The sequence below is a fragment of the Mustela nivalis genome (assembly GCF_964662115.1).
Source record: "Mustela nivalis genome assembly, chromosome: 7".
In the NCBI taxonomy this organism is placed as follows: Eukaryota; Metazoa; Chordata; class Mammalia; order Carnivora; family Mustelidae; genus Mustela; species Mustela nivalis.
The window spans coordinates 90,793,552-90,820,137 of record NC_139026.1 but is presented as its reverse complement, the minus strand read 5'-3'; the positions used below and the strand labels follow the sequence as shown (position 1 = coordinate 90,820,137).

Sequence of the window (26,586 nt, the reverse complement as noted above, 5' to 3'; positions counted from 1 at the left end):
AAAAACTAGAAAATACTAAGCTTAAACAGCAAGAAATGTGTAGGACCAATAAGAAAAAAATGAAAGTATAATGAGTCAAAATAAAAATCTCAGAGGGATTTATTGGGGGAACCTGACAAAATGTGTCAAATTTACCTGGAAGAATAAGAGACTAAATTAGGGGAAAAAATTTTAAGATTTTATTTATCTGAAAGGGGGTAGGGTGGAGAAAAAATACAAGCAGATGGGGCAGCACCCAAAAGGAAAGGGAGAAGCAGGCTCCCCCTTGAGCAGAGAGCCTGATGCAATGCAGGGCTCAATCCCAGGATGCTGGGATGACAACCTGAGCCAAAAGCAGACATGAGCCACTAAGGTACCCTAGGGAAAAAATGTTAAGTAGTAACGAGGGAAAATATTAAAACTTTTCTAAAGGAAGATTTATTAAAAAGAACCAGAAACACAATAAAATAATTACAGCCTGGGCTGCCTGCCTGGCTCAGTTGGTTAAGAATCTGACTCTTCATCTCAGCTCTTGAGCTCAGGCTTTGAGTCAAGCCCTGCATTAAGTTCCAAGTTGGATGTAGAGCCTACTTTAAAAAATAAAAAAAATAAGTTCGAAATAAAAACAGGCAATTTAGGTAAGAAAAATTGTAAATATAAATAAAGTATATTTATGTCCCTAATATTCAAATAATGCTCCTTAAAGCAATAATCTCGTATTGGCAAAGACTAGTATTAATGGTAGAATAAATTGCTAGCTTTCTGAAATTCAACTTTGTTTTTTTTTTTAATATTTTATTTATTTATTTGACAGAAATCACAAGTAGGCAGAGAGGCAGGCAGAGAGAGAAGGGAGGGAGCAGGCTCCCCACCGAGCAGAAAGCCTGATGTGGGGCTCGATCCCAGGACCCTGAGATCATGACCTGAGCCAAAGGCAGAGGCTTAACCCACTGAGCCACCCAGGCACCCCTCAACTTAGTTCTAAGTATCGAAACAGTAAATGTATAAACCTTTGACCCACTGATGCTTAGAATTTTTTTCAAAGATTTATTTATTTGAGAGAGAGAGAGAGAAAGACAGAGAGCAAAAGAGAGGGGTAAAGAGAGAAGGAAAGGAAAAGGGACAAGAATCTCAAGCAGACTCCCTGCTAAACATGGAACCTGACTTGGAACTCAATCCCACAACCCTGAGATCATGACCTGAGCAGAAATTGAGAGTCAGATGCTTAATGGACTGAGCCATCCAGGCACCCCTAGAATTTTTAAAGTAAGCTCTATAGCCAACACCGGGTTTGAACTCAAAACAGTGAGATCAAGAGTCACATGCACTACAGACTGACCCAGCCAGGAGTTCCTTTTGAAATTCTTTTAAATGACATGAAGTTCACGTAACAATTCAATTAACTATTTTAAAGTGTACAATTCTGCGGCATTTAGTGCACTCACAATTCTGTGCAACCACTACCTCTCTATACTTTCAAAACTTTTATCACCCCAGAAAAACACCCATACACATTAAATGATCACACCCATTCTCCCCTCACTCCATACCCTGGCAACCACTGTTTCTACGGATTTTCCAGTTCTAGATAGGTCATAAGTAGAATCACAAAATACATGACCTTTTCTCTCTGGTTTATTTCCTTCAGTTAACAGAACGTTTTCCAGCCTCAATCACATTGTACCATGTTTCAATACTTCATTTCTTTTTTATGGTTAATACTTCATCAAGGATGTATCACATTTTATTTACCCAATGGCCATCTAGGTTATCTCCATATTTTGCCAATTATGCATTATACTGTTATGAACATTTCTGTGCAAGTTTCCACATGGACCTAAGTTCCCTTTTCTCTTAGAAATATACTTCAGGGCACTGGGGGGCTCCATTGGTTAAGCGACTGCTTTCGGCTCAGGTCATGATCCCAGCGTCCCAGGATCAAGTCCCACATTGGATTCCCAGCTACATGAGGAGTCTGCTGCTTCCTCTAACCTTCTCCCCTCTCATGCTCTCTCTCTCGGTCTCTCTCTCTCAAATACATAATTAAAAATCTTAAAAGTATATATATATATATACCTCAGAGTATGGGGTGCTTGGGTGGTGATCATCAGGGAGTCCACTTCAAATTCTCTCCCTCTCTTTTTGCTTCTCCCCTCGCTTGTGCATGCTCTCCCTTTAAAAAAGATAAATCCTGGGGCGCCTGGGTGGCTCAGTCGGTTAAGCATCTGCCTTTGGCTCAGGTCGTGATCACAGGGTCCTGGGATCCAGTCCCATGTCAGACTCCCCGCTCAGCAGGGGAACCTGCTTCTCCCTCTCCCTCAGGTGCTCCCCCTGCTTGTACTCTCTATCTCTGTCAAACAAATAAAATCTTTAAAAAATTAAAAAATAACTAAAATAGATAAATCTAAATGAAAAAGAAAAAAAAAGCAAGCAAGAAAGAAAAGAAATATACCTAGGAGTAGAAATGCTCACTTATGGAATTTTAATCTAAAAAGTGTGAACTTTTTAGTTCACCACAAGATGTTCATCACAACATCACAAGCACTGCCATAACGTGAAATTTTTTTTTTTAAGGTTTTATTTATTTATTTGACAGACAAAGAGATCACAAGTAGGCAGAGAGGCAGGCAGAGAAAAAGGAGGAAGCGGGCTCCTTGCTGAGCAGACAGCCCGATGCGGGGCTCGACCCCAGGACCCTAGGATCATGACCTGAGCTGAAGGCAGAGGCTTTAACCCACTGAGCCACTCAGGCGCCCCAACAGTGAAATTCTGTAAACAACAGGGTTGAGTAAATCCTAGTGCAAATATACTACGGAATTCTCATACAATCATTTAAAAGGATACAAAATGTAATTTATTATTATTTATGGAAAAGATATTCATTCTATATTACTTAGTGAAAACATATCATGGAGCATTATGGATAGTATGATCCTATTAAAATATTGATAAAACTGGGCGCCTGGGCGGCTCAGTGGGTTAAGCCGCTGCCTTCAGCTCAGGTCATGATCTCAGGGTCCTGGGACCGAGTCCCGCATCGGGCTCTCTGCTCAGCAGGGAGCCTGCTTCCTCCTCTCTGTCTGCCTGCCTCTCTGCCTATTTGTGATCTCTGTCAAATAAATAAATAAAATCTTTAAAAAAAATAAATGAAATATTGATAAAACTATATACAGATTTCTTTGTAAACTGTACACAAATGTACAAAAAGCTGGCAGGAATTTCATCAGAATTTCAACTGTGGATATCTCTGGATAGCTAAACTTTAATTAATTTTTACTTTCTTTTCTGTATTTGTGTTGTTTAATGTTTTTACAAATATCATTTAAACAAGTTATCTTTTTCCCTATGCTCAAAAGTTTCTAATTTCAGATCCACAGATCTTTATTTATTTATTTTTTTTAAAGATCTTATTTGACAGAGACAGTGAGAGAGAGAAGGAGAGCAGGGGGAGCAGCAGAGGGAGAGGGAGCAGCAGACTTTCCACAGAGCAGGGAGTCCCATGTACGGCTCGATCCCATAACCCTGGGATCATGACCTGAGCAGAAGGCAGATGCCTAAATACTGAGCCACCCAGGTGACCCTACTAGATTGGCTTATGAAAGAACAAAGCACACTAACTGGAATTTACTTCCTTTGGTAGCTGTGATAGTGGAAGAAAGAATCTGAAGACCTGGACGTTCAACAACCCAGAAGAGCAGCCTTGAATTAAGTGATTAAAACCCTATTTTCAGGGGTGCCTGGGTGGCTCAGTGGGTTAAAGCCTCTGCCTTCGGCTCAGGTCATGATTCCAAGGTCCTGGAATCGAGCCCCGCATTGGGCTCTCTGCTCGGCAGGGAGCCTGCTTCCTTTCCTCTCTCTCTGCCTGCTTCTCTGCCTACTTGTGATCTCTGTCAAATAAATAAATAAAATCTTAAAAAAAAACAAAAACAAAAACAAAAACCTATTTTCAGTTGAATAGGAGGAGTACATAGAATGCAAGTTTTATGAGAGATGGGCACTAATGTGTTAAGCACCCATTATGTGCTCTTAACATGTTACTGATCTCATTTTATCCTAATAATCGATTAAACCTTTTTTACAAATAAAGAAACCTCAACTCAGAGAAGATTAAGAACTTCCCTGAGTCACAGAGCAAAGTTATGACTTGGACCCTTCTGGGTCTGCCTAAAAATACCATGTGTCACTTTCTTGTCCATGCTAGATATCTCATTTCAGGACAACCTTTCTTTCTCTATCACAAAGGATTTTCAATCAATTACTGCTAGTTTCAGAGCTGGAGTTTTTCATCCATCAGTTTAATGAGTATGTTCAGGGCGCTTGGATGGCTCAGTCGTTAAGCAGTTGCCTTTGGCTCAGGTCATGATCCAAGGGTCCTGGGATCAAGCCCCACATGGAGCCCCACATCAGGCTCCCTGCTCCACTGGGAGCCTGCTTCTCCCTCTCCCACTCCCCCTGCTTGTGTTCCCTCTCTTGCTGTCTTTGTCAAATAAATAAATAAAATCTCTTAAAAAAATAAAAAAAGAATATATTCATAGCTAAACCATTCAACCTGTATTATACAGGACGTGAGACGTTCATTTGCAAAAATAGTACATAAACAGAAAAAGCAAAAACAGCATTTTGAGCTTAAGATCCCATTTACAGTCAGTCATCCGTAACACTTCCCATTCAAAAAAGTACTAAGTAGGAAAACTCATCTTAAATCATATCCCAACAATTTTGTGGATTTTTATATTGTCCTTTTCTTTTTTTTTTTTTTTAAGATTTTATTTACTTATTTGTCAGAGTGAGCACAGGCAGACAGAGTGGAAGGCAGAGTCAGAGGGAGAAGCAGGCTCCCTGCGGAGCAAGGAGCCCGATGTGGGACTCGATCCCAGGATGCTGGGATCATGACCTGAGCTGAAGGCAGCTGCTTAACCAACTGAGCCACCCAGGCGTCCCTATATTGTACTTTTCAAAGAATCATTTCATCCTCCCTCATAACAGCAATGTAACAAACTTGGGAGGGGGGTGGTGCGAAAAGGCAGAGAATTATCTTTAGCAAGCCCCTGAGTCTGTTCATAGTATCAATGTCTCGGGTAGTGTGGTGACAGAAAAAGGGGGGTAGGGTATGGGAAAACAGCAGACATAACACAATATGATTCATTTATAGATACAATCACTCATGTGCAATGTATAATTCATTATGAGCCTCCATTTCAGCTTAGAAAGCAGCTGCCTAGACCTGATGGCAGTTTTCAACCTGACTTCCTAACTGAACAGAAAGCTTATGTTTTCCAACTTAACTATTATATTTTTGTTTCCACTAGATAAAATCTTATAGAGCATTCTGAGAACAATGCCAGCACATGTGGCATCTCGAAACAATTTTCCACTGGGGTTCTAGATAACTTACTTTCATTAGGGGTCTTCAGATGATGCAACATTCAGTAACATTATCACTAAGAGAATCATTCTGGACAATGCAATGTATGGTAGTGATGCTTTAAGGGAGCTAAATAAAAAGAAAAGTTTGCTGTAAGTCTGATGCTTGGCTTTTTGGGAAGGGACACATTTCTTGGCTGGTACCACTTTAAATAGCATCAAATTCCTCTCTGCAAGCAAAGCAATGATTAAAATCAAATAGTCCATGGAGTGTTCAACACCAAGAAGTGTAGGAAATGAAGGTGCCTATTTCATGTAACCCCCATGACATGTGCCTATTTAAGTTGAAATGCTTGTTTCTTAAATTTTTATGGTAAGGCACATCTAGATAATATAGTATTTTTTGTAATACCTCCATTTTACTTACTGAAATAAAATTCTTAGGACTTAAAACAACTTAGTTGTCAGAATGTTTTCTGAAATAAATCAAAGAACCATCAGTAATTTAAGTCTGGATGCATCTGAGTTTGCTTCACATTGCAGGTAAAAATAATACAATGTGATGATATGTAGAGTTTTTACTAAGACAGTTCTGATCAGGCATTTCACTAAAAGATTAATTACCACTACTAATCAAGATGTTTGGCCACGTTACAGTTTCCTAAGCATATATATAAAGCTAGAGATTGTCTGGAATGGCACGACAACTGTCATTTTCTGGGACTCGGGGCAGGGGAGAGGGGTGTCACTAAATTAATTCCATAAAGGGAAATGTTTGCCAGCAACAAGCCATTTTTATGTCTTGTGGCCTTTTATGTGTAAGTAATTAAAACAAGGCGGTAAGCAACTACCAGTTACCTAAGAAGAATGACTTATCTTTAAAAGCATGCTCAAACACATTGTATATCATGACAATTTTTCTTGTGCAATTCTAAATAGCAATAATTCCTATCTCAAGCCTCAATCCTCCAGCTCCATTTTAAGCAACTTACTCTATAAATACCCAAGATTTAAATAATGTAAAAGCATTGGATATCAACTATAATGTATTAATGATCTTGCTCCATTAGGTTAGGAAATTTGGACATAATCTTATGAGAAAAGTGCTCAGTCAGAAAAGTTTAAAATGTAGTTCTGACTATAGGGGAGCCTGGGTGGCTCAGCTATTAAGCAGCTGCCTTCGGCTCAGGTCATGATCCCAGGGTCCTGGGATCCAGCCCAGAATCAGGCTCCCTGCTCCATGGGAGCCCTTCTTCTTTCTCCCTCTCTCACTCCCCCTGCTTATGTTCCCTTTCTCGCTGTGTCTCTCTCTGTCAAATAAATAAATAAAATAAAATGTAGTTCTGGCTATAAAAATAGTGCAAAAATAGTGCAAAAAAAAGTTTCTGGAGCATCTGGGTGGTTCAATCAGTTAAGTGTTTGCCTTCAGTTAAGGTCATGATCTCAGGGTCCTGGGATCAAGCCCCATATCACGCTCCCTGTTCAGCAGGGAATCTACTTCTCCCTCTCCCTGTGCCCAAATCATGCTTGTGCTCTCTCTCTAATAAAATAAAATCTTAAAAAATTAATAAATAAAATTAAAAGATTCTTTAAAGAAGCTAAAAAGAAAGTTATAAAAAATAATTGTTTTTAAATTAAAAATAGAATTACCATATGATCCAGCAATTCTACTTCTGGGTATCTATCCAAAAGAATTGAAAGCAGAATCTCAAAGAGACATCTATACACCCAAGTTCACAGCAGCACTATTCTCAATAGCCAAGAGGTAGAAGCAACACAAATGTCCATCATACATTAAGAGATAAAGACAATGTGGTGTATATATATATATATATACACACACACAGTGGAATATTATTCAGCCTTACAAAAAATCCTGTCATATGCTACAATATGCGTGAAATTTGATGACATTATGTTATGTAAAATAAACCAGCCGCAAAAAGACAAGTACTCTACAATCCTACTTATATGACAAAGTAGTCAAGTTGATAGTCAAACTCAAAGAAACAGAATAATGGTGGGACACCTGGGTAGCTCAGTTGTTAAGCCTCTGCCTTCAGCTCCTGTCATGATCCTGGGATCGAGCCCCATACCAGGCTCCCTGCTCGGCAGGAAGCCTGCTTTCCCTCTCCCACTCTCCCTGCTTGTGTTCCAGCTCTCGCTGTCTCTCTCTGTCAAATAAATAAATAATCTTTCAAAAAAAAAAAAAAAAAAAAGAGGAGTGCCCGGGAGGCTCAGTGGGTTAAAGCCTCTGCCTTTGACTCAGGTCATGATCTCAGGGTCCTGGGATCAAGCCCCGCATCAGGCTCTCTGCTCAGGAGGGAGCCTGCCTCTCTGCCTACTTGTGATCTCTCTGTCAAAAAAATAAATACAATCTTAAGAAAAATTTCTTAAAAAAAAAAAAAGGGGGTTAAGATGAGGGCATCTGGGTGGCTCAGTAGGTTAAGCATTTTTTTTTTTTTAAGATTTTATTTATTTGTCAGAGAGAGAGAGGCAGAGCGAGCAAGCACAGGCAGAGAGAATGGCAGGCAGGGAGAAGCAAGGAGCCCGATGTGGGACTTGATCCCAGGACGCTGGGATCATGACCTGAGCTGAAGGCAGCCGCTTAACCAAGTGAGCCACCCAGGCATCCCGAAGGTTAAGCATCTTTGATTCAGGTCATGGTATCAGGGTCCTAGGATAGACCGGGAAATCTGCTTCTCCTCTCCCTTTGCCTCTCCCCTGACTCCAGCCCTGCTCATGGCCCCTCTCTCACTCTCTCAAATAAATAATGGTTAAAATGGTAAATTTTATGTTACATGTATTTTATCACTTCTAAAAATAATTATTTAGGGGCGCCTGGGTGGCTCAGTGGGTTAAAGCCTCTGCCTACAGCTCAGGTCATGATCCCAGGGTCCTGGGATCGAGCCCCGCATCCCATCCAGGGAGCCTGCTTCCTCCTCTCTCTGTGCCTGCCCCTCTGCTTACTTGTGATCTCTGTCAAAAATTTTAAAATAAATAAATAAATAAAAATAATAATAATTATTTAGGGTGCCTAGGTGGCTCAGTGGTTAAACAACTGCCTTCAGCTCAGGTCATGATCCTGGAGTCCTGGGATGGAGTCCAACATCGGACTCCCTGCTCAGCGGGGAATCTGCTTCTCCCTCTGAGCCTCTTCCCCTCTCATGTTCTCTCAAAAAAATAAAATCTTTAAAAAATAATTATTACTATTTAAAAAACAACTATACCATTTTGCACATTCTTTAGTTTAAAATAAATTTTCCCTAAAAATATGTAAATGTGGGGCACATGCGTGGCTCAGTGGGTTAAAGCCTCTGCCTTCAGCTCAGGTCATGATCCCACAGTCCTGAGATGGAGCCCCGCATCAGGCTCTCTGCTCAGCAGGGAGCCTGCTTCCTCCTCTCTCTGTCTGCGTGCCTCTCTGCCTACCTGTGATCTCTGTCAAATAAAATAAAATAAAATCTTAAAAAAAAATGTAAATGTTAGGGATTTAAGAATGAACAAAAATACCATTACCATTAAATACATGAAAATATTTGTGTAATTCTCTTCCCCCTTTCCACATATCTGCTTTTAAAACTTGAATCAAAATTATAAGTAGAAAGTACAAATAGTTAATAAAAGATTAAAGGACATGACAGGATTTTAATTAAAAATAAATAACCTAGTAATATATAACACAGTAGGAAAAAACTAAAATCCAAAATAGCATGACCCTATTATTTCTTGTATTTTCTGCAACTCAGTATTAGCTGACTATGAAAATTAATGTGAAAACTCGTCCCGTCTGAAGTGCAGTAAGTGTATCTACAACACAAGAGCAACCTGAATACCATGAAGGGAAGGACCATTATCTGTTTCAGTGAATTCTGAGACCCAAGCACATCTGACACTTAATAAATGCTCAATAAATTTTGCTAAATTTGCCTATGAATAAGGCATCAAAAATTGGAACCCATTTTCATTATTATACTTCTCCCCTCCACTGTTACATTTTTGTATCTAACTCTTAAGCCTGCTGGGGGCAATATAGTATTGCTTATACTTTTATTACTTATACTTATGTACTTATATTACTATACTTAATATAGTAACTTATTATTATATATAATTTTATTATATAATATATATTATTTACTTATATAATATTATAATATTTATATACTTATATTACTAAGTATACTCGTGTGAATGTACATGTGAGTTAACTGAATCATGAGTATTACTGGATTTCTTAACAGCATTTAAGGCTAAACAAGGAGGCCATTCAAAACATGATAATGCCAACAAGATATTCTGTTAAGAGAACACCAAACCAAACAAAGAGGTTCTTGATAATATGGAAAATTCCTAAATACAGTTTTTAGAATTAAGAGCTTTTTACCTTCTTTAAGACAAATAGTCTGTATAAAATTAAAATACAGTTTTTCACGAGTGCAAGAAACTGCCAAATAATTCTAAGCACAGTATTTCCAGATACCACACAGGACCATAAGAAATATTATGTATAAAAAAAAGGAATGTTATGCATTGTCTGTATCAGGCCTAGACAAAATTGGGCCCTTCATATAGTCTCTCAAGGGGTGTTAAATGGTATCCCCAACTGTATCCCCAACAAAGCATGTCAGGATAATATGTTTCTTCCAAATCAGAAATGTGGTGGGTAGGGATGCTTGGGTTGTTCAGTTGGTTAATCGTCTGCCTTCAGTTCGGGTTGCAGTCCCAGGGTCCTGGGATCGAGCCCCACGTCGTGCTCCCACATAGCAGGAAGTCTGCTTCTCCCTCTCCCTCTGCTCCCCCTTGTGCACTCTCTCTCTTTCTATCTCAAATAAATAAATAAAATTAAAAAAAAAAAAAAAAAAAGAAACGTGGTGGGTAGAGAAGGCAGGCACTGAAAGAAAATTTCCTGATAGCATGGAAAACAGATGAGGAACAATAAACATTTGGTATGAAAATGTCTCAAGCATATCAGGGAAAAAACAGTAAGAGAGGTACAGTCAGGGAAAACACATCACATCATCTTAACTATAAAAAGGGGAAAGGGAGTGTGGGGAGAGTAATACCCTTCTACACTAACACACCTCAATATGACCCAGCTGATTTTCAGATTTTCTCTTTTGATTTCTTCACATTTGATTTCTCTTTTGCCATCTTGATCCTCCCTTCTTATGTTTTGATCACATCACTTTATTTCTATTTCATCTAATTACAGATCAAATAAATTCAAATTAACTAATCTCATTATAACAAATTATGATTCATAACAAAGTTTATATAGAAGCTGTTGATTGGGACGCCTGAGTGGCTCAGTTGGTTGGATGACTGCCTTCGGCTCGGGTCATGATCCCGGAGTCCCGGGATCGAATCCCACATCGGGCTCCCAGCTCCGTGGGGAGTCTGCTTCTCCCTCTGACCTTCTCCTCGCTCATGCTCTCTCTCACTGTCTCTCTCTCTCAAATAAATAAATAAAATCTTTAAAAAAAAAAAAAAGAAGCTGTTGATTAACCATGCTTCTTTTTTCCTATTATCTGTCCTAGGTTACAAATGTTAGTAACACTGAACCTGGGTTAAAAAAAACCCCAAAGCCGTTCTTCTACTTGGAAGAAGTCCTGTAAGAGAAAATAGCGGGAAAAAAGAAAAAAAGGAAAATAGGGGTGCCTGGCTGGCTCAGTCGGTAGAGTACACGACTCTTGGCCTCAGGGTTATGAGTTCAAACCCCACACTGGGTGTAGAGATTACCTAAATATTAAAAAGGAAGGAAGGAAGGAAGGAGGAAAGAAAAAGAAAATGAAAATAGTGTAGTACAGTGGAAAAGGAAATTGATCTAAAGCCAAAAGATCTGTTACTCTGTAAATTTTGTCAGTGACCTCTGCAAGTCATTGAATCTTTCTAGTCCTTAGCTTCTGTCAAAATGGGGGTATTGGAGAGGATGAGGGTCTCCAGCTCCAGCAACCTTTAGTTTAGTTGCTATTACCATTGATAGTCTCATTTAATTGTATTATGTCTGCAAAGAGTTGTAACTTTTAAACCATCAAACAGGATCAATTCAATAAAGAACATATTGAGTTCTTCAATATGAAGAAAAGATCCATCTCAATAGCATTTAACCTTTTTCAGATTATTTGCAGCAAGTATTTTCTTTCCTATAAAAAGATTTCTTAGGCACCTGGGTGGCTCAGTCATTAAGCATCTGCCTTCAGCTCAGGTCATGATCCCAGGGTCCTGGGATCAAGCCTCACATGAGGCTCCCTGCTCAGCAGGAAGCCTGCTTCTCCCTCTCCCACTCTCCTAACTTGTGTTCCCTCTCTCACTGTCTGTCTTCTCCGTCAAATAAATGAACAAAATCTTAAAAAAAAAAAAAAAAAAAGATTTCTTATAAGCTTTCAGAGATGTGTAGGCATTTTTTAAAAGATTTTTATTTAGGGCACCTGGGTGGCTCAGTGGGTTAAAGACTCTGCCTTCAGCTCAGGTCATGATCCCAGGGTCCTGGGATGGAGCCCCGAATTGGGCTCTCTGCTAAGCAGGAAGCCTGTTTCCCCCTCCCTCTCCCTCTACCTGCCTCTCTGCCTACTTGTGATCTCTGTCTGTCAAAAAAAAAAAAAAAAAAATTTGTTTATTTATTTGTCAGATCACAAGCAGGCAGAGAGGGAGGCAGAGCAAGAGGGGGAAACAGGCTCCCTGCTGAGCAGAAAGCCTGATGTGGAGCTTGATCCCAGGACCCTGAGATCATGACCTGAGCCAAAGGGAGCAGCTTAACCCACTGAGCCACCTAGGCACCCCTGGAGATGTACAGATTTTTAACTTAGTTCCCTCATCTCTTACGGTAAAGTCTTTATTTTGGCACAGATATATCTTAACTCCTTCAAAATTAAGTTATCTATTTTGCACATAGAAACAGAGTTAGAAAGATTCATAGTAAATTAGACTGGCACATCCAAACTTGTCAAACAAGTAATACTGCCCACTTTCCATAAGCCATTTAGAGTTTAAAAAACACTGGAGAAAAATGCAAATTCAAGTAACAGCCCAGATTTGCAATCAATTCTGAAGAAAATATCTGTCTACAGAAACTTTTTCAGTCTCTTCTAAGAGAAACAATTCTTAAAACCTAGCATAGTATTAACAATATAGTCATAATGTGAGCATATACATCTTAAAATAACACTTCAGCACACCAGGTCCTGAATAATAATGCTGTATATTAGAGAAAGGGAATAGCACTATTGTGACACACCCGTAAGAAATATGAAAAACAAATAGCAAAGTAGAAAATTTCAACTAGGGACACCTGGGTGGTTCAGCGGTCAAGTGTATGCCTTCAGCTCGGGTCATGATCCCAGGGTCCTGGGATGGAGTCCTGCATCAGGCTCTCTGCTCCGCAGGGAGTCTGCTTCTCCCTCTGCCTGCTGCTCTCCCTGCTTGTGTGCGCTCTCCCTCTCCATCTGACCATAAATAAATAAAATCTTAAAAATTTTTTTCAACTAATATTATCTATTAACGTTTAGAAACATCCAATAAGTAACTTACAAAGCATTATGTAATAAAGCTTTACTAGAGAAGTTCATCTTACATCCCAAAACATTTTCAAGGAATGTCAAAACAAAACAATTAGAAGCAAGGAATGAGTAGAACTAAATTATTAGTGGCAACAATTACATTCTACTTTACAAAGTGGAACCCTTAAAAAAATGGAAGATATAAGAACAAAACAGATACTAAACTTTACTGAAACACTAGGCACCCTTGTGCTCTTGTTATTTAATTAAGAACTGAAATGGCCACATTACACAATGCAACATGATTTAACAATGACGTCATTTACAGAAAGCCACCAGAATGAATAAATAGGAGCAACTGAAAAAGTCCGAGGACTATCTTCTCAGTTGTTCCAAATCAATGAAGGGACCTTGGTTTTAAAGGAGACCTTTTCTACTTAAATTGAAATCAGTTAAAAGCACTAATATCACCTTCAGAAACAAATATTAGATTAAAAAGGCAAACGATGTAGAAACATTTGACATTATGTATTTGATAAAGTATATTTTAAGAGAAAATTCTCTCAAATGATTTTTGCAAAAGAATAATTCTGAACACATTTAAATTATCTAAACCTACTTGTAACTAGTGTTTGAATACCCTAGTCTAAAATACAACTTTTTAATAAATTAGTTCTCAGCAATCTGACCCCAAGTTTAGCAACACTGTTGGCAAACTAACTCTGGTATCACATTCAACTTAACTTCTAAGAGAACACATTTTCCTGACCTGGATAAAACCAAGCAGATGTGAAATTTTTATTTTTAGTGCCTGAAGTTTGCTTCTTGACTGAATTATAGCCATCAAGGAAATATGTTTTATTCTCCTGCCAAAGACTAGCCCTGAACTCTTTATTAGGCAGAACTCCCACGAAGTCATACAAACCTCTTTCAAAGCTGGCCCTCCTCAACCTGGTGGAAGAGTTTTCAGGACACAGCAGTGTCTGAGAAAAAACCTGAAACTTTAAACTGGAAAAAAAACAAGATCTGTGAGAGTGTTAACTACAAAATGAGGGGAAAGGGGGCTTTAACTGGGAAACAGTGTCGATTTAAAAACAAAAAACTACAAAAAAGCTAATGGGAAAAAAAAAAAAAAAAAAAACCACCCAACCTCAGAGCCCATAGATCATTTCACTGTCCGGAAACTAAACTCAGTTTACTGGGTGGTCCCTTCCTCACTACCACCCACCAGGGGCTAAGCCATAAAAAACACAGAGATGGCTGGCTTACTTTGGTGCTAAGTTTGTGTGTGCCTTTGCCTGTGTATTCAGCAAACAGAAATAAACACTGCAAGTCAACAGGAGAGCTTAATTTCTAAAAGATGATTTTTAAAAATAATAAATGTAAACAGACTATGTGAACAACATGGAAGTTGCAGTCTTCCACAACCATGTAATAATGTCTCAGTTTGTAGAGTGCTATGTATCTATCCACTTATCTATAGATGATTTCACATCCAAGGCTCTTTCTACTACATTATACTGTCAAGACATTGAGTTTTTCCAGTAAAACTACTACATACCAGAAAAAGGGGTAAAATGAAACATTTTTTAACAGCCAGACAACAGCAAAGCAGCACTAAAGCTTCTAGGAAATTCTTTTATTATCTTTCACTGAGGATAAAGTTGACCAATTGAAGGGGGGGAAAATGCTGCACAAGTATGACTAACCAAAAAGGAGAAAACTTTTATCTTCGGAAACCACTATTAATGAGGCAACCAATCTCAATTTTGACAAAAAGGCCTTTTAGAGACTCATTCTCTCATTAGCGAATGTCAAGCTGCAGCTACTTCACAGAAAGGCATGCATTTTCTTGAGCTCTGAGACCATCAATAGCCAGGTAGCCCTATCTTATGACATATTAAATGGCAGACTTCTCCAGAGCATGATTTAGCAATGAGAATGCCTCATAACGTTTCTCTAAAGCCTATGCTCTGAAATTTTTTAGAAATTTGCAAGGATCCAAATTATTACTAAATGGAACTATCCCCTAGCTTTGCCTTCCTTTGAGGAAGAGCAAAGCTATTGGATACAACAAACTAAGAGTAAAGAGAAAACAAACATGCTAGTGTAGCAAGTGTCTAATTTTCAGAGTGTTGTTCCGTTTTCATTAACTTCTCCCACTTCTACAGCTATAATTTTTAGCCTATGAAACATCTGCCAGCTCTAGAGCATTAAATTTCAAAGAAACAAAGATATCTTTTCTAAAACATTTTTAATACTCTAAAGGATTTTTTTAACATCCTAAGTTAAAATTAATAGGTAAGTCTTACATTAGGAGAACTAAGTACAAGCCCTAGCTCTGACTGTATGTAGTCTCACCACTTACTTAATTGCTTCTCTGTAACTCCATGCCCTTCCTCATCTAGAAAATAAGGCAGTTTTACTAGATGACCTCTTAGGTCCTCTCCAGCTCAGACTTTCTATTCCAAGGTCTCCGATGCAGTAAGAAAACCGTTGTCTTGTTAAGACTCAAAATGTAGTCATCTTAAACACACCTCAAGAATGTAAGAAAGTGGGTGCCTGGACGGCTCAGGTTAAGCATCTGGCTTCAGCTCAGGTCATGATCCTAGCGTTGTGAGATCGAGTCCGGCATCGGGCTCCCAGCTTGGTGGGAAGTCGTCTTCTCCCTCTACCCCTCACCCCACTCATGATCTCTTTCTCGAGTTCTAATAAATAAAATCATTAAAAAAAAAAAATGTAATAAAGTTAGGGAACTCGAGCAGACCTCCCGGCCACCATTTTCCAGAACTGCAAGAGACAGGAAATACGCTTATTTATTTGTTACCCTCTTTTATATAAGGGCCAGTCATAAATGAAATGATAACTCTATAGTAAAAATAACCAGTTCACAAACCCACATACATTCCAATAAAACTAAATGCAGTGATAGTAAATTATTTCCATCATAATTTTTTATATCATGCCTAAATATAAAAATCTATAGTATCTTGATCAATTTTTTTTTAAAAGATTTTATTTATTTATTTGACAGAGAGAGATCACAAATAGGCAAAGAGGCAGGCAGAGAGAGAGGAGGAAGCAGGCTCCCTGCTGAGCAGAGAGCCCGATGCGGGACTCGATCCCAGGACCCTGAGATCACGACCCGAGCCGAAGGCAGCGGCTCAACCCACTGAGCCACCCAGGCGCCCCTATCTTGATCAGTTTGATCAAGAATCAAATTCTTGATTTTTGGCTCAGGTCTGATCTCAAGAGTTATGAGACTGTGCCCAGTATTGACTCTGAGCTTTAAGTCGGCTTGGATTCCCTCTCCCTCTGCCCCTCCCTCTTCAGATAAATAAGTCTTGAAAAAAATTCTATACTATCCTCTTCTTGTGCTTTATTAAAGATTAGCTGCACCACCACAGAATTTAAAATAAATTCTAAATAGGCTTTCACTTTTTTCACTTTTTTTATCTCTAACCAACAGTGAAACACTATTCGAAATGAATAACTGAGTACTGTGGTCCACTGATTAAACATACATTCCAATACATACCTCTTCCCTGAGGACTCTTTCCCTTCAATACTCTCCTTATTCCTAATTCCTCTCAGCTCCACCTCCCCACTCCATTTCAGGCCTTCTCCTTTTCTCTCCCATCCCTTCTTAATACGCTACTTTCAAAGCAGTCTAGTAAGTGGTTCTCCTAGCTAGGAAGTACCAGAATCACCCAAGAAACTTACTGAAAATACACATTAGTGTAAGAGAAGGCAGATGGATTCTACTTTTAAGATAACCAGAAGTTTAAAAAATTAAACCTTAATTAATCAGCTTGCTCAGAGAGTAGGATATTCTATCTAACTGAAAATTAATCAGAGTAGAGTAGGATAATCTGGCTAACTAAAAATTAAGTATTAACTTTTTTGTTGAAAATGCTTCTAGAGAGGTGCCTGGGTGGCTCAGCTGGTTAAGCATCTGCCTTCGGCTCAGGTCATGATCTCAGGGTCCTGGGATGGAGTTCCACAAGGGGCTCTCTGCTCAGTGGAGAGCCTGCTTCCCCATCTCTCTCTCTGTCTGCCCTCTGCCTACCTATGGTCTCTCTGTCAAATAAATAAATAAAATCTTAAAAAAAAAAAAAAAAAGCATCCTTTTTCGGCTCAAGTCATGATCCCAGGGTTCTGGGATCAAGCCACACAATGGGCTCCCTGCTCAGCAGGCTCCCTGCTTCTCCCTCTCCCTGTGCCTCTCCTGGGCTTGTGTGTGGTCTCTCTGGCTGTCAAATAAACAAATCTTTTTTTTTTTTTTTAAAGATTTTATTTATTTATTTGACAGAGAGAGATATCACAAGTAGGCAGAGAGGCAGGCAGAGAGAGGGGGAAGCAGGCTCCCTGCTGAGCAGAGCCCGATGAGGGGTGGATCCCAGGACTCTGAGATCATGAGGTAAGCCAAAGGCAGAGGCTTAACCCACAGAGCCACCCAGGTGCCCCTAAATAAACAAATGTTAAAACAAAAAAGAAAGAAAGAATGAATCCTTCTGGAACCCACTTTATCACTTTTCCCTCTTAAAGAGCTACAGTTCATAAGAAACACCTGATTACTTAATAACTGTTCTACAAACAGATCAAGTTTATAATCAAGTCTCATTCTACAATGCTGGTGGGCCAAGAGGCCAAATAAAGCCCTTGAGATAAGAATGTGTTTTTTTTTTTTTAAGATTTTATTTATTTATTTGACAGAAAGATCACAAGTAGACAGAGAGGCAGGCAGAGAGATGAAGGAAAGCAGGCTCCCTGCTGAGGAGAGCCTGATGTGGGGCTTGATCCCAGGACCCTGAGATCATGACCTAAGCCAAAGACAGAGGCTTAACCCACTGACCCACCAAGGTGCCCTGGTTTTACATTTTTAAAGGGTTGTAAAAGAAAAACAAAAAAGAATACTACGTGGTCCACAAGGCCTAAAATATTTACTATCTGGACCTTTACAGAACAAAGTTTGCTGACCCTTGTTCTGTAGCACCAAAAGCCCTGGAAGTACAGTGACCCTAAAGACACTGCCCAGAAATGCTCCTTTCTCGTAAGATTAACTGAAAAAAAAGTTTCCGTTAAGTTGGTTCCAAATGACTTAAATAGAATCATTCTATTTCTCTGATCAACGTGCCTTCTAGAAACTGTTACCCACAAAAATCTCTATTTCCTTCCATAGACTCAACAATTTCAGTTAAGCTCGTTAGCTCTGGAAATGAATGCAAAAGACTGAAAGCCTTACCTGGGGCATTTGCTATAGCCAAGGGCAGGCTTGGAAGCTGGTGCACCTGGATCCCTGAAGCACCCAATGCACTGAGGTTAATGGTCTGGAGGCCAGGCATGGAGGAGAGCTGAGCAGCATTCACAGTGACGGTGCCGGTAGGGATGGAGGCGGCTGAGGCAATGGGTGTAAGGGTGGTATTGCTGCTGCTGGTCTGCCCCAAGGAAACACCCTGCATTGGGGCCAAGGTGATTGTCTGGGCCTGTGGGTTCTGAACTTGGAGATTCTGCAGCTGAAGAGTCTGCCAACTGACCTGTCCATTGGGCCCCACTGTTGGTGTCCGGATGATGATGGGGCCAGAGTTTGGAACAGCCTGAAGCTGGAGATTCTGGAGGGTTTCCTGGGAGATAGCTTGGGTTGTAAAGGTCTGCCCTGACAATGGTGCTGCTTGAAGGGCCTGGAGAGCCTGTCCTCCTTGAACTAGCTGAGGCTGGATAAGAATTTGTTGCTGTTGCTGCGTCTGCTGGTTTTGCTCTCCCTCTTTTTGCTGACTTGTTTGCAGAGAGCCTCCAGATGTCTGGTTCTGCTGGATGTTTAGAGCATCAGACCCCTGTAGCCCACTGACCCTCTGGGGTGCCTGCCCTTGAGAGTTGGTCCCTGCTGATCCGCTGGTGGTAAAGTTCATAATTCCCATGTTGCTGGTGGTTGTAGTTGTTGAATAGCTATTGGCATTGGTGAAAAAGGAGCTGGAACTGGCTTGTGATGATACCAAACTGGCAGAACTGATGGCAGTCCCTGAGGTGGCGGGCTGTGAGCCACTCTCCTGGGACCCAGAGCTGCTGATAGTGACTGCCTGAGAGCTAGGAGTCAAGGTAGCTGCAGAAACGCTGTTGACAGGTAGCAAGGTGATATTCCCATTCAGGGCCACTGGTACGTTAGTCACATACTGAGTCTGTCCTGAGAGTACATTATTAGCCAGGCCTTGGAGGGGGACAGCCTGCTGGAGTAGGTTTGGCATAGCAGCAATGATGTTGCCTCCACTTCCTCGATTTGTGATGATCTGTTGGTTTGCACCTGGTATGATCTGTATCTGACCAGAACCATCCTGCTGTACTTGGGCCCCAGTGGCTGCGAACTGCAGCTGTTGCCCATCAACGGTCTGGAACTGTGGGATTACTTGATACTGAATATTAGGCATCACTCCAGGTAATCCTGTCAGGACCTGCTGGTTCTGTAGGTTGGAAGTGGCGGCCACAACATACTGCCCACCAGAGACTGTGCGATTCTTGGAAGACTCACTGCCATTGCTGCCATTGGTACTGCTGCCACTCTGTTCCTTTGAGGTAGGGGTAGCCCCAGAGGAGGAAGAGATGATCTGCCAGCCATTGGCACCCTGTGAGAGTTGTGTGGCTGTGAGGTCAAGCTCACCTGTGCCCCCTGACTGGCTTGGGCCCTGGGAGTTGTTGCTGTTTTCATTGGGTGACTCAATTCTGCTGCAAGTTGCTGCCAGCAGAGCCAGAGGGGATGGCTGGGATTCCTGGCCAGAAAATAAGGGAGAGGAGAGGAGTTAGTTTAGTGATACCCAGCTGCCAGCCCAGGGGGCAGTATAAAACAAATAAACAGCAAAACAGTGCACACAAAAAGGGGGAAAAAGGAAGGAAGGAAAAGGGGACCTATTTATACTCCTGAAATCCTCATCTATGGGGATCTCCCAGTCTTTTGTTTCACTATGTTAACTTTCCTAGCTACAAAATGGCTTAGCTCTTTCCTAAAAATGTTTCTGTGAAAAGACAATCATCTAAAAATATTCACATTCTCTTAACATCTCCCCCACTCTGTCCTGATCATCACTTACCTGCCCTCCTCCTCCTCCACTGCTGCTACTGCCTGTGCTGCTGCTTCGAGCCTGAGAAAAGGCACCACCACCATTACCATTGCCCCCATTATTGCCACCAACTCCTTTTTCAATCTTCACCACAGCTGTCATTTCATCCATGGAGTGATCTTGGTCTAAAAGGAATTAAAAGACAACTTAAAGTTAGGGGAAGGAAAAGAGTGAGGTGAGGAAGAGTAAGGGACACTATAACGAAAAAGACATACAGCAAGATGAAAGGTACTAGTGCAAAAAAAAAAAAAAGTGAATTGGACAAAGGGCAGTTGTAGGACATACAGAACACAAACTAGGCTTAGGAGCACTAAAACCGGGCCTCAATTCTCACTTGCACAAAATTAAACCCAGAAAACATTAAAAATGTACTTTTCACATAGGAAATGTAAGGGGCAGTGGACATGTTCAAAGAGTTTCAAAATACAAAAAAGTATCCTGGGGAGAAAAAGGAGGATAGGTAAGGCAAAAAACAACATGTGGGTGGATGGAAAGCTTGCTAAAATTAGGGTCAAAGGATATGGAGAAAGAGAAAACTTCAAGTGTAAAAAGCACCCAGAGCAGAAGAGGGGCAAAGAAAAAAGAACAAATAAAAAGTGTGAGTGGGAAAACATTTGTGAATACTGCCAAAGGACTAAAGGGGTCCAGGGCTTAGGAATCTGGAGGTTTCGGGCGGACAGAGGGCGGGCCCTAGAGGGAAAGGGCGGTTTCGGGGTGAGGGGCGTGGAAAGGGCGGGACGGGGGGGGGAGGGGAAATCTACGGGGGGAGGGGAGGGCCTTGGGGCAGGCGGCGACCAGAGGGCGGACCAGGGAGGCGGTTGGCCCGGGCGGGGCCTGCACTGTTCGGGCCGCCCCCGCGGCTCCAGCCCCCGGCGGGAGGAGCCTCAGGCGGGCGGCCGAATAGTGGGGGGTAAGGCCCGTCCCCCGTGGCCGGGGCGGGCAGGGGGCGGGCGAGGCCACGCTGCCCCCTCCCCCGGGGCGGGCGGCCCATCCCCCTCTTTCTCGCAGGCCCCGCCACTGCCCCTTCTCCCTCCCTTCCCTCCGCCCCGGGCGGGACCAAGGCCGCCGCCGCCGCCTCCCGCCCGCCCCCCCTCACGGCGGGGACCGCCCGGTCGGCCCTCGCGCGCGCCCCCTCATTCCCCTCCCACCCCTAAGCTTGGAGTGGACTCATCCTTACCGCTCATGGTGGCAGCTGAGGGACGAGCTCAAGGGGGTCCTGTCCGGGGGGGTTGGGGGGGGCCGGGAAAAACGCGGACGCTGACGAGGCAAGCGAACCCGGACCGGACAGGGAGGGGGGGGGTAAGGAGGAGGGAGCAGCGCGCCACAAGCCCAGCCTAGGCTCCGCCCCTTCGCTGCTGCCCCGCCCAATGAGGGAGGGAGAAAGGAGGGACTTGCAGAAGAAAGACGGGTAGGTTATCCAGTGACAAGACTCGCTTGCTCGCTAAGGCGTGTAAGACAAAGTTGCGTGCCCGGTGTCCGCCCAAGGAGGCCACCCTCTCCGTTTTAAAAGCCAATGAAAGACGCAGGAAGCGAGGGTGGGCGGGAGCTAGTGATGATAGGCTTGGAAGGAAGCCAGTCAACCGCCAGGCGGGCTCCCTGACCGGTAGGGATAGGAAGAACTTTGACTGGAATGACAGAACAACGACCAACCAGAACCCTGGACATGCCTGGGCACAGTCCTTTTTGGGAGGTGTTAAGAAGTAGGCAAAAATGGGATAGGATGAAGCTGACCAAAACCAATCAGAAATCAGGCGGGCAGCCAGGAAAGTTATGATTGGATTAACACTGAAAAAAGACATGCTAGGACGCAGATTGACGTGAATGAAAAGCCAATTAAACGCCGAATGAGCTCTGGGGGCGGGATTTGGGAGTGGGCAGAGGAGAATTGGCGTCTCCCTCAGTCACTAAGTCCAATGAGGCGGCGAAGGAAGGTAGGCACCGCCTCTAACTTGGCCAATGGGCGTTACTAGAGCCTCCCGTCCTGGGGAAGGGAGCAGGGCTGTGCCAAGAGGAGTTCGTCGCCATCTTGGCCCTCCTCAGGGGACGTCTTTACAGTGAATAGGTGGCACGCTTCGGTGGATCCTTGCTGCTCAGCAAGTGTCAGGGCCAAGACAGTCGGTTCGCAGTTCTACCTCGCCAGCGGGGCTCGTTCGAGCCTTCACTTAACCGTTCTTAAAAGTACCTCTCAAGTCTCACCCTTCCCGGGGTGGGCCGACCGGCGGGCGGATGCCTCTGAATGTGGGTGTAAGCCCTGTGGGTGCGTGCTCGACGAAATCTGGCGCTGCGCTCGCAGTTAACTGACAATTCACAAGGGCTTTGTCAGACCAGCAAACGCCATTTTATTAACTTCTCCCAGATAAAGCTGCTAACTACGTAATTTTTGCAGGGTTATCTTTTCATGGGCTGGTCTTTGAGGCTCAAATACACTGGAGAGCCTCCCAGCGTCAGTGTCCTATAAGCCACTTCCTGTTTCTCCCCTTCATTGTAAATACCGTCTAAGCGTAAAGCAGGATGGCAAGATAAGGAGTTCCTGCTTTTTTAACTACAAAGTTAAAGGACATTTTCCTCCAGGCACTGGAATTGCTGGCCTCTCATTCCACCTCTCCTTTTTCCTGCTTTTGGTGGAGGCAGCCTGGGTGACTTGTCAATGACACGGAGGTCATTCTCTGTAGCCCCTTCTATTTTACGTGTTGTCACTAAGTTATTTACAATTTACAATTCAGAACTTCGTGACATGTTGTGTTTTAAAGTCTGGATCCCCCTAAAACAGGCCTCTGCTGCTTTGCATAGGCCCTGAAGAAAGTGATTGTGGAAGGCCTACTGTGTTAGGTGCGTAAGTCAGTTAAGCGTTCGGCGTTCCTTGTGTCATGCTCATAAAGAAAATACTGGTACCAGAGAAGTTATGTATTTTATAAGAAATTTAGGCTGCTAAATAACTGGCCCAAAGTCACAAAGCTAGTAAGTTATAGTGCCAGATTCCAGCCCAGAGCAGTCCCACAAAAAGCCTTCCATAGATTTTTGAATAAAGCAGGCCTGATATAACCATTTATAAAAATGGGTTTAGGGGCGCCTGGGTGGCTCAGTGGATTAAAGCCTCTGCCTTGGGCTTGGGTCATGGTCCCAGGGTCCTGGGATTGAGCCGCACATCAGACTCTCTGCTCTGCGGGGAGTCTGCTTCCTCTTCTCTCTCTGCCTGCCTCTCTGCCTACTTGTGGTCTCTCTCTGTCAAATAAATAAATCTTTTTTTTTTTTTTAATGGGTTTAATAGAAAATAATTACATATGTATTTTTAAATGTATTGTTCCTTTTTAGCTACTGAAAACTACTAAATCTAACTTCTGTGACAGCTCAAATGGCATTATCCTTTTGTATACATTTATATAAAACATTACATTACAAATTACATTACAATAGCATCTCTCCCTTGATCAAAGTTTCCCAAAATATAATGTCAGATAGTCTCTATCCAAACCCTTGGCTGCTTTGTTTAAAAAGGTAGATTCTGGGGCTCCTGGGTGGCTCAGTTGGTTTAGCAGCCGCCTCTGGCTAAGGTTATGATCCCAGGATTCTGGGATCCAGCCCCTCCTCCTCCACAGAGGTTGGGGAGTCGGCTTCTTCCTCTTCCTCTTCCTCTTGGCCTCTCACCCCCCACCCCGTTCATGTGCTGTCTTTCTCTCAAATAAATAAAATCCTTTTTTTTTTTTTAAAGATTGTTTTAATTTGACACAGAGAGAGAGACATGGTGAGAGAGAGAACACAAGCAGGGGGAGTGGGAAAGGGAAAAGCGGGCCTCCCGCAGAACCGGGAGCCTGGTGTGGGACTAGATTCCAGGACCCCAGGACCATGACCCTACCCGAAGGCAGATGCTTAGCGACTGAGCCACCCAGGCACCCCTCAAATAGTAAAATCTTTAAAAAATAATAACTTCTCTGGGCTTCCCCCAAACACACCTTATTAAGGTTTTATTTATTTATTTGACAGAAACACCCAGAGAGGAACACAAGCAGGGGGAGTTGGGGAAGGAGAAGCAGGCTTCCCCCAGACCCGGGAGTCCCACGTGGAGCCTGGGGCTTGATCCCAGGACTCTGGGATCATGACCTGAGCAAAAGGCAGACCCTTAACAACTGAGCTGCCAAAATGCCCTTCCCTGGGCTTCCTCATGTATAAAAATAGGCATAATGAAAATCTATCAAATAAATATAGATAATTACGTAATACATAAATAAATTTGAAAAAGGTAGATTCCTAGTCTCCATGTCAGACCTAGTAAATCAGATTCTCTGGGGTGAGGCTGGAGAATATTAACTTTTTAACTAATTCTTTCAAGTGATTAGTCCCTAAACCAAAGTTTAAGAAACAGTAAAGGATGGGGCGCCTGGGTGGCTCAGTTGTCAAGCAGCTGCTTTCAGTTCAGGTCATGATCACAAGGTCCTTGGTTCGAGCCCCACACTGAGCCCTGCATCTGGCTCCCTGCTCCACGGGAAACCTGCCTCTCCCTGTTCCATTCCCTCTGCTGGTGTGTTCCCTCTCTTGCTGTGTTTCTCTCTGTCAAACAAATTTTTAAAATCTAAAAAAAAAAAAAAAAAAGAACCTAAAAAAAAGGGAAAACTAAGGAATGAAACTGTAAAGAAGAAACTTCCAGAAGGGAAGAAACTGAAACTTCCGGGATGTTAGAAACCGCATTACTCATCTTTGTAAACCAAACTCTGGAGATTCTAACAGCTGTTTCGTGTATTTAGCAAAAGACCACACCTAAAGTTGCAGGGGTGGGTGGGGTGAGGTGGGGTGAGGTGGGGTAGGAGCTAACATAGAGCCCTCCTCTGAATGTTTTATGTATCTATGTGTTGTCTAACTTAATGTTTTCAGTTAATTTAAGTTCCCATTCCCTTTTACAGATGAGAAAACCGAGGCTCAAATACTTAAGTTAAATTATGACAGTTCTGTTTAGTTCCAAAGCTTGTGTTTTTTCCCATGATTCTAAGCTAGTTGAGAAAAAGGTCTCTTTTTTGATTTCTGATTGCTTTCTGATAAGAGAGCAAATGGGCATGACCCATCTTGTTCAATTCATCTGTGAAAACCTGAACAAAATTTCTTTAAACAAAACTAAGATAAATGTTTAAAAAATGAATAACTTATTTCAAGGTTTCTCAAATCCCACACATGCCAGTTTCTGTCTACATAACCATTTGTGAAATCATTTAAATAACTTCTAATGAGAGTGTTTACAAAGCAACATGGGTCATTTGAGAGATATTTTACTTCAAAATCAATAGTACAAGCACTAAGTGGTAACACTCCAGAGTGGCTGTCGGGATTCTTGGTGGTCTACCCCTCACTTATTCAGGCTCATCTTCCATTACTGTCCATTGCACTCTTACCTTTTACTTTGTTCTTTGTTGGACTCTTCCTCCAAAGTATTCTTTCTTGGGTCTCCATAGTTCAGAACCACAGTTTACTCAGCTTACCCTCCTTCTGGGGTACCGAACTCTTCCTCTTAGTTTGATAAGAACGACTTCTCTGAAGTCTTTTCCTAACTCCCCCAGATTGAATACTCTGTCCACTATGTTCTTTTAACATACCTCCATTAGAGGTTTGTAAATATCCAATCTCCTCCAACTAAAGCATTCTGAGGGCCTGGGTGATGCTTTTTTGCTTTGTAATCTCAGGGCCTAACATAGCATATAATTGACACCCAGTAAACAAACATTTAAGTGAAAGAAGTCTAGTCTCCCCAATCTTAAACAGATCTCCAGACAATACAAGGCCAAGGACTGACTCTCTGCCTTCAGTTGCTTGCCTTTTATAAATTAAATCATTCTTCTTGACGTTGAAGCCACTCTTGTTTTCATCAATTTCTCACTTGGCACACCTGGCTGGCCCAGCTGGAAAGGCCTGTGACTCTTAATCTAGGTGTAGTGAGTTCCAGCCCCGTGTTGGGTATAGAAATTACTAAAAAAAATAAACTTGAAAAAAAGTTTCCACTTAGCAATCTGGTAACTGGGAACATTTTACAAAATAAAATATGCAGATATTTCAAAACCTTCCTTTTACACCATCATTGTAAACTTCCTTCTCAGTTAGCTTTCAACTACAGCTGTTAAATACAAAACAGACTTGGGGCACCTGGGTGGCTCAGTTGGTGAGCATCTGCCTTTGGCTTGGGTGGATCCCGGGCTCCTGGGATAGAGCCCCATGTCAAGCTCCATGTCGGGATCCTTATTTGGCGGGGAGCCTGCTTCTCTCTCTCCCTCTGCCTGCGGCTCCCCCTGCTTGTACCCTTTCTGTAAAATAAATAAATAAAATATTTGAAAAAATAAATACAAAACAGACTTTTTTTTTTTTTTTTTTTGAGAGAGAAGTGCGCCGGGGTGGCTCAGTGGTTAAAGCCTCCGCCTTTCGCTCCAGTCATGGTCCCAGGGTCCTGGGATTGAGCCCTGCATTAGGCGCTCTGCTCAGCAGGGAGCTTGCTTCCACCTCTCTCTCTCTGCCTGCCTCTCTGCCTACTTGTGAGCTGTGTCTGTCAAATAAGTAAATAAAATCTTTTTGAGAGAGAGAGACCATGCGTGTGCACATGCACAAGTTGGGGTGGGGGGGGTGTATCTCAAGCAGCCTCCATGCCCAGCACGGAGCCCTAC

The 26,586-nt window shown here is 42.2% G+C and overlaps 1 protein-coding gene across 1 annotated transcript in view; it reads right to left on the bottom strand.

The window, feature by feature from the left end:
* The window catches only part of SP1 (Sp1 transcription factor), a 51,197-nt gene extending 29,762 nt beyond the window's left edge, over window positions 1-21,435 (bottom strand). The window contains exons 1-3 of the mRNA XM_082741520.1: window positions 21,129-21,435; window positions 19,922-20,076; window positions 18,088-19,603 (exon numbers count right to left, since the gene is read on the bottom strand). Coding sequence (XP_082597646.1) covers window positions 18,088-19,603; window positions 19,922-20,076; window positions 21,129-21,135 — 1,678 coding nt within the window. The 5' untranslated portion in view covers window positions 21,136-21,435. The remainder of the gene's footprint in view (window positions 1-18,087; window positions 19,604-19,921; window positions 20,077-21,128) is intronic.
* Between the last annotated feature and the right edge of the window lie 5,151 nt (window positions 21,436-26,586).